General features: G+C 32.5%; 1 protein-coding gene across 1 annotated transcript in view; it reads right to left on the reverse strand.

Annotated features, from left to right (window-relative positions):
* Nucleotides 1-21,566, reverse strand: part of LOC111612430 (plasma membrane calcium-transporting ATPase 2-like) — a 61,839-nt gene that overhangs the window by 31,529 nt on the left and 8,744 nt on the right. Inside the window, exons 4-5 of the mRNA XM_023353641.1 lie at nt 20,545-20,809; nt 2,648-2,827 (exon numbers count right to left, since the gene is read on the reverse strand). Coding sequence (XP_023209409.1) covers nt 2,648-2,827; nt 20,545-20,809 — 445 coding nt within the window. The remainder of the gene's footprint in view (nt 1-2,647; nt 2,828-20,544; nt 20,810-21,566) is intronic.

Genomic DNA, 21,566 nt, shown 5'->3' on the forward strand with positions numbered 1-21,566 from the left:
ACAAAGTAAGGTGAACTTAAAAGCTATGCCTAAAACTATACAATATAAAGATGAAGATGCCAATATAACAGTATATATACCAAATATAACAGTATGAGCAGTAGGCAATATCAGTGCAGACAGGTGTAATAAATCTTCATGACCTTGCATGGTAGGATGACATACAGGGTGCTGATACAAAACAGTTATAAGTTAGACAATAATTAGTTAATGCTAATAGACTAAAGTTATACAGGCAGGTAATGTACATACCAAAAAGTAAGATGACAGAGTAGCAGGTGCCAGCTTACAACAAGGTGCTGGGAGTGGAAGTGAGGGAGGTGTGTGTCAGTCCACATCTGGTGTACAAGTGGTGACAACATGTGATACAATTACAGGTTCCTAATGGTTTAACCAGTACATGTGGACATTACATCACAAAGATAATTTAGTTTTTAAAAGATATAATTATACCATCCTTCGTCAATTTTAACACTTAAGTTATCATTAATTCTATTAACATTATCAATTTTTAAAATCTCTGTGCTCAAGATATTTACATTTATAAGTGTTGGTTTCAAATTTTATTGCTTTTATAGTACTTTTGTTAATTTCACAATCATATAGGTTGCAGTGTTTGGCAACTGCAGAGTATTCAGAATTGTATTTGATGGCATTTATGTGTTCTTTTATACAAACATTGAGACATCTTTTAGTTTCACCTACATAGGTCATAGGGTTATTACAGCTACAGTTAAACCTGTATATCACGTTGCTTATTTTAAGGATATTAACCATATTGTGTTAACCATATTCATACTTATGTAGTAACCTTTTGTGTTTATTAAATTTTTTTCACTTTAATCTCTGAGCGTTTGTGCCCATCATTTGTTCTGATAAGCCCTCACTATTATCTGCCTCACGGTTGTGGATATTTTAATTTAAATAAACATTATCTTTAAAAATAACAACTTTTATTTAGCATCCATTGGCAAACTTGCTTATTGATAATTAGAGGGAGCAAAGATAATACTTCAAATAAAAAATACTTGACAGTGCACAGGTACACACATTTTGAAGTGTTATTTTCTCTAAATTTCCAAATTAGATAAATTAAGCTGTATTATTATTATTATTATTATTATTATTATTAATTTTTTTTTTTTGGCACTAAAAACTTTACTTTTTTCTAATTTTTTGTTAAATTTTTCTAAATTAAAAAGACAAAGGAACACTTAGAGCCTGTACACACTAGGCGTTTTTCAACGCGCGTTTTAAAGAACCAAGAGTTCTATGTAGGTGTACACACTCAAACGCGTGCTTTTGGCCAAACGCGTGTTTATAGATTTTTGTTAAAACACGCGTTTTGCGGGCGTTAGCCGAGCGCTTTGAGATATATGTGCTGTCATGTTACTGTACATTCGATCACGCGTTTTGCGGGCGTCAGCCGAGCGCTTTGAGATATATTTGCTGAAATGGAGAACGATCATTTCGATACTTATCTATTTATTGATGAAATCTAAAAGAGACCAACCATTGTCAAAGAATTTTATAGATATTTTAAAAGAATTAAAAAACTTGAATTTATTTTTTCTTAGTTTTGGATACAACGTCGCAAACATTTCATGCGTCAGTCTATCTCGTAATATTGGTTGCACCCAAAATTCTCTTTGCCTCTGCCATCGTCTTTTATAGCGACGATAGAGGAGCCACACACAAGCAATCACTTCCACATCCATTTCCAAACCAAGCCAGTGCGCACGCTCCGCTAAACGCTTGTCGAACGCCGCGTGTTAGCTCGGCGTTTAATGTGCGTTTAAAAATGCCTAGTGTGTACACAGCGTTAATATTACTAAAGAAATATATGAATAGTTCATTTTTATTTATATTTAAAACGTATATTGTTACCTAAAACACTATTTTTTTTTATTTAAAAAACTAAATATAATATAAAAAGTATTGTTATAAAACTAAATCATCATGTGTAATTGCTTATGTATTATATAATTAAACATACAAAACTAAACTTTTAGGATTCACTGAATCTACAAATTTTGACATTTAATTTTGCAAATACAGAAATACTGTATTGAAACTTCGGAAATCTAATTTAGTCATATTAGTCTAAGAATCTGGCATTTAGATGTATACATTTGATCATTAAAGTTTGGATTTAGATGCTTGCTTATATATATTACATATACAGTAATACCCCGACTTACGCGAATCCGGAGTTACGCGATTTTCAAATCTCGTCAATTCGTCTTTTGTTTGAGCACCACGCAACTCTTAATTACTCATTTCCCCCCACACTATTATTCGGCTTACATGTTCGGACGTGTTCAACATATAGCTACAATTTATTTTGTGTTATCTGTATGTATTTATATGCAAAATTATACTCCGACTTACGCGAATTAGACTTACGCGGTTATCGCTCGGTCCCACCTATCGCATAAGTTCGGGGTATTACTGTATACAATTATTTTGTGTATTTATTCTAACAACAAAATTAATGATAAAAAACATCATCATCAAAGAATATTATGCAAGACATTTTTCCTTATTAAAATCAATTTCTGAACCAAGCAGTAATTTTAAGTCAGGCAACTAAAAAGTTTGATATATTTTAAATTCCATTAAAATGTAACTTAAATATTTCACTTACATCACCATGGCTATCACGTATTCTTCGATTAAACTCCTTTCCTTCAATTACAAGAAAATCTTCTCCAGGCTTTATAATTCCACATTTCATAGCAATTGAGCGAGCTGTATTTATATTATCCCCTGTTACCATTCGAACAGTTATTCCTGCTCTCTGACATTTCTTAATAGCTTCTGGTACCTATATATATATATATTTATATATATAGTATATGCATAAATCAATGAAATTACAAAATATAAATAAAGGTAATACATATAAATTAAAATTAAAAGTGCTAACACAATAAAATTATTCAATCAGTAAGTGTTTCTATTTTAAAAAAGTGTCTGGAATGTTGAGAGTTAATGACTTAATATTTGAAATATGGAAAAACAAAGGGGTTAAAAAGTTTTTTTAATAAACTCTTTTGGTTCCAATCTTATAATGTGCAATGTAAATCTAAGATTTACATAATTATACGATGATTAATAATCAATACATTTTTAACTTTGTTGTAAAAACATGTTATTTTAAACAAATATCTTTCACAGCATTTAAGTTTATTTTTTAATGTGTGTATCAAAAGTATTTAAAATAATTAATTCATATCAAAAATACAATCAAAATTAGAAAATTTTTTTTAAACTTTAATTATTTTATTATTTTAACTGAATACTTTCACATTTCAAAATTTTTAGTTACATTAAAGCAGTAAAACTTTGAAAGTTTATTTTCTCCAAGAATTAAAAGTACAAACTTTAATATTAAACATTTTAATACCATTTCAATTTTTAAAAATTGTAAAAATATTGTTATAAATCAAATGAAATTTATTATTTAATATTTATCTATCTGTTGTTATGAAAGATGTCTATTGAAGACTGATGTTGCTTAAACAACATCAGTCTTCTTTCATATTGTATATTGTTATTTTCTTCTAATTTCAAGCTGTAAATTCAAATTTACATCATTGTTGGATCTATATCATAATTTATTGAACATAACTCATTTCAAAAATTAGTTTGTGTTCAGAATTTGCATTTTTATAAAAGTTCTCTACTCAATGCTGCATTATAAAGTAATTTCTATACTAGTCTAAATCATAAAATTTCTTATGCATATCTTGTAATTCTGATTCATTTTTCTAAATAAAGTAATAATTAGATAAAAAGACCATAAGAAAAATCTAAGGTTACAGAAATACAGCAACATCATAATAAGATCTTCTATTTTCCTCCTCTAAATTCACAAATATAAAAATTTATTTGCATTTTCAATAAACTATAGAAGATATTTTTTTTTTTTTACAAATTTGCTACTGTTATCTGAATTCCCTGTTATAATGTAAAATTAATCCCATTTTACTATCTGATAGAAAAATAGGTCAATTAGAGTTGTTTATGTAAAAATTTTTATATAAGAGTAATTATTGTTAGAGAGACGTTACGTGAAATTGTTGAAATAAACAACAAAATTATTCAAAATCAAAATTTTGCTGTCTTACTTTTATTATTATTGTGTTACTATATTCCAAATCTATTCTTTACATATAAATACTTATCTTAAGATCAGCACATTTTTCCCATAAAAAAAAAGGAAAGAGAAGGGGAGAAAATAGAAACCTTGATACTAGGAATTAATGAATTGTTACAAAACTTTTAAACAAGTAAATGAAGTCTCTGGGGCAAGTGATAGCAGCTGTATATAATATGTAGTAAAGTTCAAATCGTGTCCTCTGATTTCCAGATCTGTGGTCCATTAGAAAGGAATTTAAATCTGAGTTCATTTATTTGACAAGTACTTACTACATAATACACAGCAATATTTCTTACATGCATCTAACAACACAGTCTTAGGCCAGGCTTGTTTCTCCCTGTTCCAATGATTGCGTTGCATTATCTAATTTTTAGATCCGTTGGCCGACCAATCCGGAGGCGAGCTTTCTATCGAGTCTGCCTTGACTTGTCCAGGATGACTTGCCAATAAACTTTTCCAGAAAACGTGTTCCAACAAGTAAAAACTTGACTTAGTTTATCACTACTCAATAGGCCTCCTTGACATATGTATAGTGGATATCATCTCATTTGCCATATATATATAGTATATACCAAGTAAGATATTGGATACACACAAGAAATCTGTGGGGCAATTACTGTTCACTCCATAAGATCTGCTCATTTATATTATTTAGCTGACAGATACAATGAATTGTATGCCTTTTTGCATCTGTCTAAATTACCAACAAACACAATATCCGGTAAAGACCACCAACAAATCCCAGCACTTATTGTTAAACTGCAGCCATTATCCTGCCTCACTGTTTAGAGGCCTGCAAATTGTTTTAAAATCATTGGACAATAGAGATGGGGTTTCTGTCTCTTCACACATTTTTGACCTGGATGTTTTCTTTCTACAATTTCTTTTCCCACCCTCGACAGGTTTGATGCAGATACAAATATCCTTTTCAGTCTAGTTTGATTTCATTTTCTTCATCTTCCTATTTAAAGGGCAATCTTCCCCCCTCCCCACAGCCTTGTCCAGATGTATTTGTATAAATTCAGTTTATATTTTCCGATGAATATGAATACATCATGGGCAAAGCCATAAAAATGAAATCAAACCAGAATAAAAAAGGTATTTGTGTCTGTGTGAAATCAATTTAGGGTGGAAAAAAGAGAAGTCATTGACAGAGTTGGAGCTTCAAGTAAGACCCTTCTGCTTAAAATAAAAAATTTTTGGCCTGTCCCACCTTTATCAAACAACAACTAAGTTCTGTTCAACCATTAGCTCCATATATAGAAAAGAGGTCAGCAAAATGTTCATCAATACACTGAGTATGTTAGAGTCAAAGATCAACACCACCTAATGAGTGGAAAAATTACAAGAATATGTTATAGTTTCACAGAAACAGTCACAACAAGAAATTTTACATCCTGGCTACTTACAGCCATGACCTGTTCTGGAATTTTTTAAAATGTCATAATGCATTAAATAAGTACTCACTACACCACACTAACTTAAAAATTATGCACACAGAACCAATTTACGTTGTGATAACATTGAAAAACATCGAAAAACAAACATTTTGAACCCCTTCTGGGCTCTGCATCAGGCTCTAACGGTTTTTAGATGGGAATTTTATTAACGAATGCCATTTAACTAAGACTTCAATCTTGAGTTTGAAACAATTTACATCACACATGCGCGACGGGTCGGCCTGTCCGGAGATGCTTTTGTCAATGGTCTGTGCCAGACCATTGACAAAAGCATCTCCTCTTTAAAATTTATGCACGTGGTTGTGACGGAGGATTTAAGATGTGCATAGCCTCTAACAATTTGAGATGTTCATTGGGAGGTGCAGCAAGGAGGAGATTGGCCCAAGTAAAGTTGGCTACTATGTCTGGGTCCGTTACGTAAGTAGCGAGGGCTGTGGAGGTTCTCTCGTGAGGAATATCAGCCTGATGTTCCTGCATTCTGATGACCATGGATCGTTTAGTAGAGCCTATATATATCAAGTGTGAGGACCCAACCAAGGTCCGAAATCATGTAAATCGCAGTATTCTTATGATTAAATAATAACGATAGATTAAATATGAGAGAAAGAGGAAAATCCCATAATTTAAACAATAAGGCACAAAATGTAAACAACGAGACCCGGATGACTCCAACACATGTTAAATGAACTGTCATTGTCAAAATGAAAAGTTATAAGTCATACACAAGTGATCATAAACAGGTAGAACTTTGACCCAAGCGATCATAAACAATAGATCTAGGGAAAGAATTTCGGAAAAGAGAGAAAGATTTAAGAGAGAGAAATCATTGCATATGATCGTTTGAGTACCCCCAATGACAGAAATTGCGAGTTATGGAGCTAAATTATGAGTGCGAGTCTTGCAATTTGCGGACCTTTCCCGTGACCTGAGTTGGTCTCGATTTTCCCCAAAACAAAAGAGAGACCAATCGGGAAGTGAGGAAGGGGACGAGGGGCCAATCAGAAATCCGAATAGTGGGAGAAAAAACTATAAAAATCCGAAATTCAAGGTCGGAGGAAGCTATCCTCCGTATTCCACGAAAGGTCATGACTTATATTGTGGTGTGTCATCGCCAAGAACTTTGGACTCCGCCGCTTCCTCCTTCTGATTGTCCGCCTTGCTCAGTGACCTCATCTCGTACGCGCCGGGGCCAGACAGACACCGAAGTTCTCGCCTCTCCGACAAGAAGAACCTAGTGAAGGACTGTTGATTGTCAATGTAAGCATAAATGTTAACAAATAAACGGCTTTCTTGTGTAAAACACTTGTCATCATTTGCCTCCTCTGTCACAGCCCACATACAACCTTCCCTTAGGTTCATCCTGATGCGGGATTAATAGATCCCACCTAGGAGACGGCAACCTTACACAGGTGGAGTTCAAGTCCCCTATCTCCACCGCGTCAGCTACTTTACACAAGTCCCTATTGAATCTAATATCTCTTAAAGGGACATTATAGATTCCGGGACATCTGCTGGGGTTAGAAGTATCTGGTGCTTCTGGCAACCTTGGCATATATAGATCTTAAGTATGGGCTATAGGTGATAGGGATCCGTTCCATGTCTTCCGGTTGGTTATCAATCAATTGGTCCACCACCTGTGTGCTGTCCGAATACATCTGGTGATAATGTTGTATCATCCTATGTACAGTAATACCTCGACTTACGCAAACCTGGAGTTACGTGATTTTCAAATCTCGTTGATTCGTCTTTTGTTTGAGCGCCACGCAACCCTTGATTACTCATTCCTCTCACACTATTGTTCAGTTTACATGTTCAGATGTGTCGCGCGGAATCAACACATAGCTACAATTTATTTTGTGTTTTTTATTTCTGTGTTTGTTATATTTACGGAGACTTGAGAGACTATGTGGTGATTTCTTGTAACCATGAACAAATCGAAAGACGAGATGAGATTAACAAGAACATTTATTAGCTTACATACATCCGACTTGGATGTTACACATATTGCGAAATTATACCGACTTACGCGGTTATCGCTCGATCCCACCTATCACATAAGTTCGTGGTATCACTGTATAACTTTGCGATAACCATGTTCTGTGGTTACCTATTCTATAAATGCTAGCTCAGTATCCCGAGCCTGGATGTTAGAAGAATGTGTAAAGACCGTTCTGATTAAAGCTTTAAATGTTGCAGTCTTGTACAGAACCAGATCACATGACCCTACTGGGATGTATGAAGACAGTGATCCTGGTTTATGATACACCGAAGTGTGGATGCCTGCGTTTTCTAATCTAATATTCATATCCAGGAAATGGACTTCGGTAGGGTCCGATTGTTCTATTTCTAGTGTCAACCAGTAGGGGTTATTATTAAAAGAATTTACTAAGGCTGTTACATCCGGCACATTTTCCCCAAAAATAATAATGTCATCAATATACCTCTTATATAATCGGATATTGGGGAGGAATTGAGGGAGGACCTTATTCCCCAACTGTGGTGCAATCATCTCACAGAGGTCCCCTGAAACCGAGCTGCCCATGGGGACCCCTTGGCCTTGTGTGTGGACATCGCTGTTAAATTGGAATACTAAATTATGTGCCATTTCTATCACATGGCTGTGTAATGTGTGATCCCCGACAATATGAAATAAAATGTCCCTGAGTGCACAGAAAGCGGGAGGGAGCTCAATGGAGCGGTAGAGGGACTTAGAAGTCCAACACCGTGATGTAATGGGAGGATGTGACCTCTTTCAAGTGTGTTATAAGCTCCACTGGACTAGTGATGGTGTAAAGGTATCCCTCGAATTGTGGAGCAAGAAGGGTGTGCACGGCCTTCTCCATGCCTCCATGTAGGCATTCTTGCTTTGTCCATGACTGTGCGGAACTGTTTACCCAGTTTGTGTGTCTTTACAAAGGCAAACAATTTAGGGATGTCAGGGGAGTCAACGGCTAAGTTATTGAATGCCAAGCGTTTAGCGAGACTGGTACAGGTGAACCACTTCACTCTGGAATGTAGTTTATCAATAAAACCCTCGTCCACTCTATCGCAGTGGGTAAGTGATAAGTATTCTTGTAGGCCCCTTTCATAAGTGTCATGCTTCATGAGAACCATGGCTTTTGTTTTGTCAGCCCTGACAAGAGATGTTGTTTAGTTGCATCCAACACACCATATGTTGTAGTTTGTCTCTCAGATCCACTATTTCAGATGACTCCTTGGAATTCTTGATTCTCAACATGGCCATCCAGCAATAGTATTCCTTTTGTCTATCAGATAGACCTCTCAAGAGAATTTCCAGATCAGGCATGAGGCTCCTTGTGTCCATCTTCTGAGGAGGTAGTGCAAAGGCTAGTCCATATTTGAGGACTTAAAACACCAAGCTTTGTTGTGGAAGTTATCCCAAACCATAAATAGGAAGGAGGGTTGTTTGCAACTACTGGGAACTTGGAAGCATAGAATCCATTGGAACTTCTTGCAATAATTCCTCCTTAGATTGATTCTTAACCTATCTTGGATGTTAAGTTATATATAGGATGATACAACGTTATCACAGATGAATTCGGACATCACACATATGGTGGACCAATCGATTGATAACCAACTGGAAGACATGGAACAGATCCCCATCACTTATAACCCATACTTAAGATCTACATACACCAAGGTTGCCAGGAAGCACCAGATATGTCTCGCTTTCAGGAGGTGTCCTACTATTTTTAATATCTTACATAATGGGAAGGTTCCTCCTAACCCCAGCAGATGTCCCGGAGTCTGTAGTGTCCCTTTAAGAGATATTAAATTCAATAAGGACTTCATATATATAGGCTCTACTAAACGGTCCATGGGCATCAGAATGCAGGAACATCAGGCTGATATTCCTCACGAGAGAACCTCCACAGCCCTTGCTACTTACGTAACAGACTCAGACATAGTAGCCAACTTTACTTGGGCCAATCTCCTCTTTGCTGCACCTCCCAATCAACATCTCAAATTGTTAGAGGCTATGTACATCTTTAAATCCTCCATCACAACCATGTGCATAAATTTTAAAGAGGAGATGCTTTTGTCAATGGTCTGGCAAGAGTTGATTCACAGCATGCTCTAGCCGCCCATTATATCTGGACAAACCGACCCGTTGCACATGTGCGATGTAAATTTTTTGTAAACTGTTTCGAACTCAAGACTGAACTCTTAGTTAAACGGCATTCGTTAATTAAATTCCCATCTAAAAACTGTTAGAACCTGATGCCGAGCCCAGAAGGGGTTCAAAAACGTTTGTTTTTCGATGTTTTTCAATTTTACCACACTGTAAATTGATTCTGTGTACATAATTTTTTATGCCATAATGCATTAATGCAAGAACACAAAACATTTTTATCACACATGCAAACAATAATCTACCATCTTAACCTCATTAAAAAAGAATAGCAGAGCCAACTCAAAGTCAACTCAGTCATTTGCCAGTTTTGGTAATGTGTTTGCCAATATGATGGCCAAGTTTTATCATTTAGGCATCAAGGTTTACTTGAGCAGTTCTAAAGTACATTCTCAATGAGTTTACATCTGCTGACAGCAACTTCATTGATGTACATAATGTGCCATCAAGTTCATTAATTAATGCTTTTGGTTATTCTCAAATATAACATTAGAAATAAGCAGGACTTTAAGTCATATTGTGAGAAGTAGTGCATTGATAAAAAGTGCAAATGTCATTTCAAAATATCAACTAATTTTAAGTGTTGTTTTAACAGTTCCTGCAAGAAGAATTGAACTTGGCCATTGTTCTGATTATTAAACATGTTCAGTCATATATTGTGAACTCTATTTCCTATTACAGAATAAATAGGAAATGACTATGATATGTTATGGTATACTACTGGAATGCATTTTTATAAATTTTTTAATAGTCACAATACACTTTCCCATCAATGCATTTTTTAAAGTACCAGAACAGGTTCTAGTCATTTTTTCTGCTCATTGAACATTTTCAAATTTTTAACCTAACATACACACAAAAAATAATAAAAACAGAAACAAGAAAAACACACACTAATACCTGTAATCCAGTTAAAAGGAACCAATTCTTCAGTTAGTCTGATGACCATTCAACACAGAAGAAAATGTTTGCTTTCATGTAGTTTTGTATTTTCTTGTCCAATATTGGTTCTATCATTAGTGCTTTTTAAGGAACCAATTTATTTTGTTCTATGTAAGATTCTATAATGTGATGATGGCTGTTAAAGACAACTGAAAACATTAGATCTTATAATAAATTGGTTCCTTTTAACTGGATTACAGGTATTAATGTGTGCACTTTTATTGTAATATCATCCAGTTTTGCAGTATCTTTTAAAGACAGAAACAGGTAATAGATGAATCATCATAAAAGTTTTGTTATGAATAGTATATGGAAATAATTGGACAGGCAAGCAAGCAAGGGATAAAGCCCCCATATTATATCTATAATAAACATTATGTCAGTCATATTTGTAAACTTCTTTGAAAGCAGACTAATAAAGAATCATATACTCTCATTTGCAAAATAGATGAAAAGTCACACAGAACCTGATATAAGTTTAAAATTACAATTTAGAGTGCACCAGAAAACTTTGCTTTCTGGGCTGCAATTTGAAAAAATTGTAGCTCTATAAATTCCCATTGTCATCCATCCGTCTTTTCTTAATCTTAAGAATAAAGTTAGATAGATGAAAGATGAGACCAGATATGGAAATCTTAGAGGCAGAAAGCCCCCCCAATTAACTATATAAAAACTCTTGATGCAAACTGGAAGTCATGTTATTTCAGTTCAAAAATTTTCCCATGTAAGGTATTAGATGGATGACAAGCACAACTCTACTGTTAAAGGAAAAGTATGATGTAAAGGGACAAGCCACTACTAATCAAAGGTGGAAAGCACGTATTTAAAATTAAATACATTAAAAATATGATAAAAAATTGCAGCCCAGCATTGTGACAATATCATAATAAATAACTGCTCATTCTATTATAACTCTTCTTTGTATTTTATTGCTAAGAGTTTGTTGCAAGAGTTATTGTTTAATATACAAAATAACTATTTGTGGAATAAATTTCACCCTGCTAGTGATTTAAAGAATAAGCTATGCACATGCATGAGCTACTTTGACTTGATAAATAGCTGTCAGCCAGTTAGCTTAAAAATTATTACTATGCAGTTACAAGAGCAACAATAAACAGCACAGAAGTGAGAAAGTAAGTGCAATATTTTACAGCATATAAGACACAACTTTTGTTAAAAAACATGCCCTGCATCTTGAATTTGCGGTCTTCCATAGGCTAATGAATTTCCTAACCTTCAATAGGCTACAGGTAACTTTACTTAACCCAACTCTTGAATAAAACTGTTACTGTTTAATTGAAATTATTTTATTAGAGCTAAAACTATTTTTGCATGTATTCATGCAAAATATTTTAAATCGTAAATGATTTCTTTTAAACTGTTTCTCTGATAAATTAAAGCGTACATCCTAATTTTACTTTTTTTTTAAAATAAGAATTCAGTAAAAAAATTGATGATAAGTGCCTGCCAAAAGTACAAGATGGTTTAAATACATTAAATATTTTTCCTAAATATTTCATTCTGAAATGAAAATGCCTCTTATATGCCATAAAATATGGCAAATGAAAGCATGAAATATATTGAAGAATAAATAAAAATATACAACAGAAAATTTGGTATATACTCTTTACAATATTTTAATGTATGTATTTTATAATGAGAAATGATTATATTGAAATGTTTTTCCCCCATAATCCTATAAGTACAGATATTTATGAGTGATTAAACACCTGCTTCCATAGGATTATGGGAAAAAAATATTGAATATAATTATATCCAGTGTTCCCAAAGCAAAAGAGAATTAATTAATTATTATGTTTACAAAGAAAAATTCACTTAATTAACATTTAACATAAAACCGTAGTTTTTGTAAATGAAAATCAATTCTTGAAATATACAATTACTATATAATAAGATCAGCCTTTCTACTAAAATATTGGCAGACTATTTCTTTGAACTTCAATTAAACAAACCAAATAAAATCTATCCATATAAAAATTGGAGTTGATCAGCCACCTTGTTTCTTTGCTAACCTATGGAATAAATTTTAATCATCCAAGATCAACTGGTTAATTTAACCAGCAGTTTATCCCAAAGATTTATATTCATGCATTACCATCAATGTATTGATGGTAATGCATGAGTATAAATCTTTAAAACTTGTGCAACCAGTCCTAAAACTATAACAAATGTATAAAAATTTAATTAAACAACTTGATTTAAAAATAAGTAATTATAACTTACATTCTTTATTTATAATTATATATATATGAAAATGAACGGTGTTCTATGTTTATCTTATCTTAAAAATTCAAAATGTTAACATGAACTATATATGTACAATTCATGATATTATTAATACATTAAACTTTTAAGAAAAATTCAAAAGATTCAAGTAAGATAATTGAGTTTTAAAATACTAGAAATGAATGTCAAGCAAACATGTGACTGTCTTAGATGTTAATCTACAGAAAGTCCTCTACTTATGAACATTCAACTTAAACTTTCAGACTTATGAACAATTTGACCATACATCTAAAATTTAAATTTTGCACAGATTCTGAAGTTCTCTTGCTGTTCCTGTGGTGGTACTGAAGTCAGTCTTTGACCAGTAAAAAATAATAAATTTTAAATAATTAGTGTAGTCTTATTTCTATTGCATATCGTAATTTTATGTTTTCACATGAATTTTGAGGTTCTATTGAGGTAATATCAAGACTGGAAACATTGGAGTAATGGTGTTTTTTTCCTATTGTTTACAATTTTTTTATGCCTTTTTCATTTGTTTTAAAAATGTGTCCAAACATAACAGTAAATCTAGCAGAGAAAATAAAAGTAAAAAGTGTCACTATTACCATGGGAATTAACTAGACATTGCAAAACTAAGTGCATTAAATAAAAAAAAAAAAAAAAACAGTTTGAAACACCTGTTACTAAGCAGTAGTGAACAGGTAAATGTATTCTATTAAGTACACTGAAGGATCAAACACTAATAATACATGGTTATTCTGTGTAAAAACACTTTATAGGTTAGTTTTAACTTATGGACATTTTAGTTTGGTGCACAAAAAAACATTTGGTGCATTGGAACTTTTTGGGCTACAAAAATCTGATTTTGCTACATTTTTGGCGACATAAATTATTTCATTATTTGTTTCAGCCTAGAATGGCAAATTACTTGTGTCACCTTTACACATAGTTTTATAGTTTACTAGCAGACCCCGCCACACATTGTTGTGGCTCAAAATGTATCTATTATAAATGTATAACACTTCCCGTCAGGGGAATTTCCGAAAAATCCCTTCTTAGTGTACACTCTCTTGACGTATCCTATTAAAACGCAATCAAAAATGCAAAAAACCACATCTGAAATAATATAAATAGAAGCAGAGTTCTTTACCATAAGCCTTAATCCTGTCCATCTCCCCCAAGTGGGAGAAATTTCAACATGTATATTATATAAAAACACATGCCTATTCAAATGCAGCGTTATGTCAAAATTTCAAAGGAATCAGTAGGAACAAACGAACATTACATTTTTATTTATATAGATAGATAGATGATGATCTGCTTTAGTACATCCTCACAGAAAAGCAAACTTAGGTCGTCGTACTCATAGCACCATCTGTTGGACACAAAAGCCTTAATCCTAGATGATATCTTTTAATTTATATGAATGTTTAACAGAATAATATACAGCCTATGTCCATCCTGAAGTTCCATTCTAAATATTGGTGAAAGAATTTTTGAAATCGGATGAGTAGTTTCGGAGATTACCCGCTACATACAAACTTACAAACATTATCTCTTTATAATATTAGTATAGATGTGCAGCCTGAGACAATTTTTTTCATCAAATGTGGCCAAGAAAGCCAAAAATTGGACAACTTTGCTCTAGAACATAGGTTCTATAGAATTTATGTTCAAAGATCTTGCTGACTATTCCATAAAACAAATATCTTCACTATCAAGAAAATCATTGATGAGTGCAGCCTTGTGTGTGTATGGACATTATCATCTATGAAAATACAGCACCTTGGAAAAGATTCACATGGGGTTTCAAAACTCTTCTACCAGTATGTACCTTTTTGCAGTAATGTCACAGCTTACAAAAAAAATCTGAAACATTACTGCCCCAAACCAAAATCGCACTATCTCTAAATTGATCTCTTTCTATGATGTTCTTGGGATTGTTTCAGGTTCGCCACTCTCCGGATTCTAATCTAACAAGTATTAATATGTAGGCTGTTCCTGGACTCATTAATGAACAGAACATTGCTTCATTCATTCAAAATTCAATGTTCTTGACATTACCATTAAACAGGCTCTTCTGTATACAAAACAAAACATAGTGGGTATCTGACAAAAAAGTTATTTGTCTGAAACCACCTTAAGATAGTTTGTCATGAAATTAACACTAGTGGCTCACTAAAATCATCTTGAGACTAGGAAATGGGCAGCAAGTAAACATATGGTTTATGCTTGGAAAATTACCCTAAGCTTAATAGTGAGAAATATCAAGGAACCAATTTAGAACATGATTTCTTGGTTGAATCAGGAACTGTTAGCAATATTAGATATTCTGGAGCAAAAAGTTCGTGCATGAAGTTCTTTTATACTGGGTATGAAAGCTTTATGATAAATCTTCTTCTAACTAGTATACATATCACAATTGAATAATTTCTGAGTAAAACTCTTCTTGTTCTCTTGAGTATCAACTCTCCTGTTCCACCAAGGAACCAAATGGTGGCAAGCTTTCCTTGAGTAGGACAGCTGAATATTGCAAAATCTGCAGTGTATTTTAGCTTTGCTATCAATGGAGCCATACTTATGATCCTGAGCAGTTCTATTGAGTTTTCCTTCCCTTTATCTTTCTATTCAAGTTCAAGGGAAAAAAAAGGATCCTCTGTAAACTCAAGAATAATAACCAGCTTATACAGTAAAACCTGTCTATGGCGACCACCCACGGTTCCTTCAAAAAGCAGTCTTTTAGACAGGTGGTCGTCGAATACAAGTTGTGCTGTAATATCGTATTTCCGTATGTATTTTGCGCACTTTTTTAGCAATTTCTACTAAGCAAAACTCAAGATGAACAGAAATAAGCAAATTTTTTCTATGATAGGGCTATATTGGTATTGTATTTTATCCTTATTGGATAACTCGATTTACAGGAGTCATCATGATTTTATAAGACAGATTTAATACCAATATTTTAAAGATTAATACAATAGTCACATTTTCTCAATTATAATGCACACTTTCTTTTTTCCGACTTAATTCAACTTGATTTTTTTCATTCACTCCTCATTTACGAGTATTACGTCATCGATATACAAGTGCGTTGTATCTCTACATCACTTTGGTTTTGGTATTCGTTAGTTTAATCTTATTTTAACTTTAAAAATACTGTATTTTTTTAATATTTAATATTTTCTTAAGTACAATAAGAAAAATTATTAATTAATAATAAAAAGATTTTATTATTTTTTCTCATTATACAATTTCATTACATTCTGTGATTGTCATTGTGGAATTGAAAAAGGAAGGTTGCCTGTAAAACTGATTTTTGCATTAATGCGTTTATTGTTTTTTGAATATTTTGCCTGAGAAAATTACTTGGATTTTCTAAAAGTATCATGGAAATAAGGCAGGATGATACAGAAACTATTTATTGCACATGTACAGTACTGTATATGAGCTTCAAAATAAATAAATAAATAAATAAAGATCAATTTTCATCAAATGATGAGATCAGCCAACTAATTGTATCGTGTACAATGTTTTATATCCCCAAGGAAAATACTGTAGGTCTACAATAAAATAAATTTTGTTTTCCCACAGTTAAACTTTGCCGCTAATTGCTATTGTGATAACTTTAATATGATCTTCTAACGACAGCACTTTGCATTTCTTTCATTTTTCATACAATTTTGAACAAACTAAAATGAATTTCTCTGTGTAGCGTCCTTGTAATCCAAAAAATGATTCTTGGTAGACAACCAAACAGCAATTGGTTAGGAAAACATTACGGTTTATTTAAAACAAAAAATTGTTTAATGAAATTTTTTATTTGTTATAACAATAGACATCACATGGCTGAACTAACGGAGTACATTTTGGTGGTATAATTTTAATTGTGCATGTAGGCATTTTTTCATCATCTTGGAATACTTCATCATACAATTCTGCTTTTGTTTGTCCTGTCCATGAATCAATAAGTAAAAGAAATTTATTCTTCTGAACATATGGCATCAAACATTTTGTCAGGAAATTAGTAGAGAGATCAGTGGTCAGTTTCCTGATTTTGATGATGTGACGGTAACATTTGAATATATTTTTATATATTCTTCCACGTTTCTCTTTATTCTTGGCCCAAAATTACCTGTAGGCTCTTGTAAACAAATATAAACATATGGTAATACAGTAGACCCCCTATAACGAATAGATACGTTCCACGTTATACAAATTTCACATTGTAGGAATCCTTAAATACGAGCCAATTGCAGCCTGACATGCGTGAAGTTTACGGACTACAGCTGTTTGAAAGGTTTTCTTCCATAAAATTAATTGATTCTAGACTAATTCGATACAATATTTCCAAAATATGTATAATTTTTTGGGAATAATCCATATAAACTATGCTATAAACAAAAAATTGTAGGATTACTTACTGAGTGTGCACCGATCGATGTCGCCATTGCTTAAGCTTGTCTTTGTCGCATAGCAGCGCACCAAACAGCAGCCGCGATTTCTGATAAGTTATTTTTCTGCGAAAAATTTGTTGACCTTTGGAGACATCATTAATATAAATAATTTTTATGGCCGTTGAATAAGAAATGTTTCTTTCACAAGAAATGTATAAAATCATAGTACTGTACTGTATTAGATTTATGGTACCTAATTTACATACTATACAGACGATAGTAAACTCAACTTACTCACCTAAACTCTCTGTAGCATGGCACCGGACGGCAGAAAGTATATATATGTATATATATATATAATTATGATAAAGTTAAAATAAATTAAGTTAATATATAATTATATATACAGTATCTAATTTATATATAATACTGTACAGATGATAGTAAACTCAACTTACTCGCCTAAACTCTCTGTAGCGTGCAAGTAGTTCGGCTGCTCGTCTACTATTGGTCCAGATTCGACCAATCCGGTCGCGACACGAGTCAGCGACGACGTTTTACGAGCCCCTTTTCAGCGTCTTTATACGAATACTGTTGCAATTTTTTTGCTACATTATAGGAATCTCCGTTATAGGAACTCGCATTATAGGGGGTCTACTGTAATTTTCCGGATAATGTTATACCGTATTGTGCTGTATATGTGTGTGAAACCTAGTTCATGTCTTGTGTTCTTACAAACACTGTTTTACTCCCTTTTTCTGTTAATGTTCTATTGAAATTTGATTGGTATTGATATCCTGAAAATGTAACAAAATTATGATAAGTCTTGTGGTTTACTTGGATTAAATGTAATAATGGAATATAAAGTACTTGGTTTATAGTTAAAAATTTTATATACCTGTTTGATCTGTATTGATGAAGAAATCACTATCAAAGTTTATATCAATTGTTTTGTTTGAATACGAAACGTTTCTGCAGAGGCATGGGCGTAGCCAGAGTTTTGTTATGGGGGTGCCTAGTGGAGACCAACCTGACACAAAATTGAATTATTTCAAATTATTGTTCATTATTGGGCACCGAGCAAGCCGTTCACCTTTTTTTAGTATTCAAAACTTTTATTTTAGCTTTAGGTTTTTACAAATCGACTCAACACTTTTTCGGCTGTGATTTCCTGGGGAGAGCACCAGGTTCCCTGGGAGGGGCCGTGCCCACCCAGGCCCCCCCTCGCTACGCCCATGTGCAGAGGCCTAGATATCTTCCATGGTACATGCTTCTTTTTGGTAACACCATATTTGTCAAGAAAAAATTTGGTAATTTTTTGTTGACAAATGTGGTGTCTTCATTTGAATTTATCCACCCACTGGTTTGAAGCTTTAAATTGCATATCAGGAAACTGACTAGCAGCAGCTAAAGCCTATTGCTGTAAATTTCTTGTGGTCACTTGTTTATAATTTTGTCTTGTTTGACAAAGCGATCATACGTCCAAGAATCAATCAAATGATATTTATCAAAAATAGTTCCACCACGTTCAACATCTTTTTCCTATAATTTTAAATGCTCCATTCTTTTCAAATGACTACATCCATTTTTTTTAATGTTTGTAGTTTCCACATAGGGTGGGCTTTTGCTACTTTTAAAACTTTGATTTTATATTCCAGTGAAATACATTCCTTCATTCTATATTTTTTTTTCAACAGGTACATATTCATCAGATGAGTCATCTTTAACTGCTTCGAAATTTCCTTCTGTACACTGTTCTTGGGCACAAATCAATTCGTCATCAATTATAAACTTTTTTCATTCAACACATCCAATGTATTATTGTATAATTTTGTGCCCATCAGCATAGCATCTTCAGATAGTGTATCAAAAGATGATGTCGCAATTATTTTTGAAAAGTAAACTCTCATAATACACTACTCCATCTTATAGTCGCTGCTTCGATACATCACTGTATAAAGAGTTATCATCAACAGTTTTTTCGTCACAATGTGAAGAACTTGCTTCTCTTGATGACATTTTTTTAATTATAAAATAATTTTTCAAAATAAATTTCACTGCACAAATACGTCTATTCATGTCGAAATTCAGAAACGAACTGTTAAAGAGTAAGTGAAAAAGAACTCTGAAAGAAAAAAACGTTCCTAGTGAGAATTAGATCGGAGGTCAACGTTGGTGATAACAATTAGATGGGAAAGTTGACACACAGGTGTCAAGAATGCCCCGTTATTGTCAACAAAAGTAAAAATTTTACACTTGGAATAGTAGAAATTAAATTAAAATAAATAAAAAATAAAAAAAACCAAAAAATCAATAAATAATAAAAAAAAAAACTTTACACAACAAGAGAATTGAACCCGAGTACTCAAGCATATGAGTCAAGAGCGTTACCACTCACACAGAACGAACTTAAAGTTTTCTTTAGCACTTTATAAGTTATGTGTACAAAAGTACGCATAACTTATAAAGTGCTAAAGAAAACTTTAAGTTCGTTTTTCTCAATTATTTTGAGTGTTGCACTTCAGTATTTTACAGGTAGTACACTCACATGGTGTACTACCTCTACACCAAAGATCATCAAAATCTGTTTCCCCAAAGCTGTAGGGTCTCCTTGTAAGAATTACTATATCACTCTCAAATGATTAACCTTCAAATTTTTACCTTTGAAAAGATTTCTGTAAAATATGATAAAACAAGTATATGCAAAGATAATGAAATGTTCACATAAGAGTGAAAAAATAAAAATAAATAAATTGAAATTTGTTGATATTGCAACAAAAGCAAGTCTTTAACATATATAGTCACCAAATAACAAAATGGATATACTTTTCAAACCTGTTCAATATTTTCTTAAAATAACCCAAGCATTGCTGAGTACAGCAACTAGTAAATAAACATGTATTTGTAAATTTTTATTGATTCATTATGTGATATGCAATAATCTTTCTATTACATAACTTTTGCTAAAAAAAAAAAAGCTATAACAAAATATATTCTATGAATGTTTTCTTTATGCTTATATTAACTTAATATTTTCTAACTGATTTTATTTTATTGATTTTCAATTACCATTAAATAAACCTAAATATTTAATTTCTGTTATTATTATAGATGTTTTATATTAAATACTCTAATAACTTATTTAAATAATTTATTTTTAAGGAAATTACATAATACCTCTGGTCTAACAGGGTCTTCAATCCCAACAACACACAAACATGTAAGTTCATTAATGATTTTATCTTCATCATCCCAGTCTGGTTCACTATCACATTTCACTTGATTGGGCTGTGCAGGTTTAGCAATATAATCTTTATATGCTACACATATTGTACGGAGTCCATCACATGCCATAGGTTCTATTACATTTTTCACTAATCTATCTTGGTCCTCTTGTGTAAATCGTAATAATTTTCCTTCTTTGCCAAAAATATAAGAACATCTAAAAATAAAAAATTACGATTTAATACATGTTTGCAGCTATCAAAAAATACAGAATATAAATACTTCTGACAATATTTCTAATTATTCTAATATTTCATTTTCAATGTAATTTCAAGTTATACAGGATGAAACTGCAAAGTCCCTTGTAACCTTTTCATTCCAAAATGTTAAAAATATTAATTTTGTTAATATACTTAGCTACACAGGAAGTATTGCATGGAAAATTTGATGTGACATTTTTGTTGACCTTGAAATCACTTAAGGTCATGCAAAATAAAATCACTTTTCTTCCTCATAAATTTAAATTGCAAATTACGCAATCTTAAATGTGTTTATTTAAATTCAGAAAATAGTTTCAAACAAATTAAATGATACTTTTTAACTTTGTTATTAATTAGTCTAAAACTGTTTTCTGGATTAATAAATACATTTAGGAGTGCATAACTTGCAACTTTAAATTTATGAGGAGTAAAAGAAATTTCATTTTATATGACCTTGAAAATGATAAAATTGTCCCATTCAATTCTCCATTCAAGACTTCCTATGTAGCTTTATTAACAAGATTTATTAATCTTCAATAGCCTTGGAATGAAAAGATTTCAAGGGGCTTGACTGACTCTGTATATGAAAAAAAATGATAATGATATGAAGATAACAATACTTTAATAATGTACATGAAGGATCCTATTCTTTATAGATGTAATCAATAGCCGCAAAGTAATAAAAACACAAGGCTTTAGCTATTAAAATAGATT

This window comes from Centruroides sculpturatus, unplaced genomic scaffold, assembly GCF_000671375.1.
Source record: "Centruroides sculpturatus isolate CEXI.00-Female unplaced genomic scaffold, Cexi_2.0 scaffold1444, whole genome shotgun sequence".
Classification (NCBI taxonomy): Eukaryota; Metazoa; Arthropoda; class Arachnida; order Scorpiones; family Buthidae; genus Centruroides; species Centruroides sculpturatus.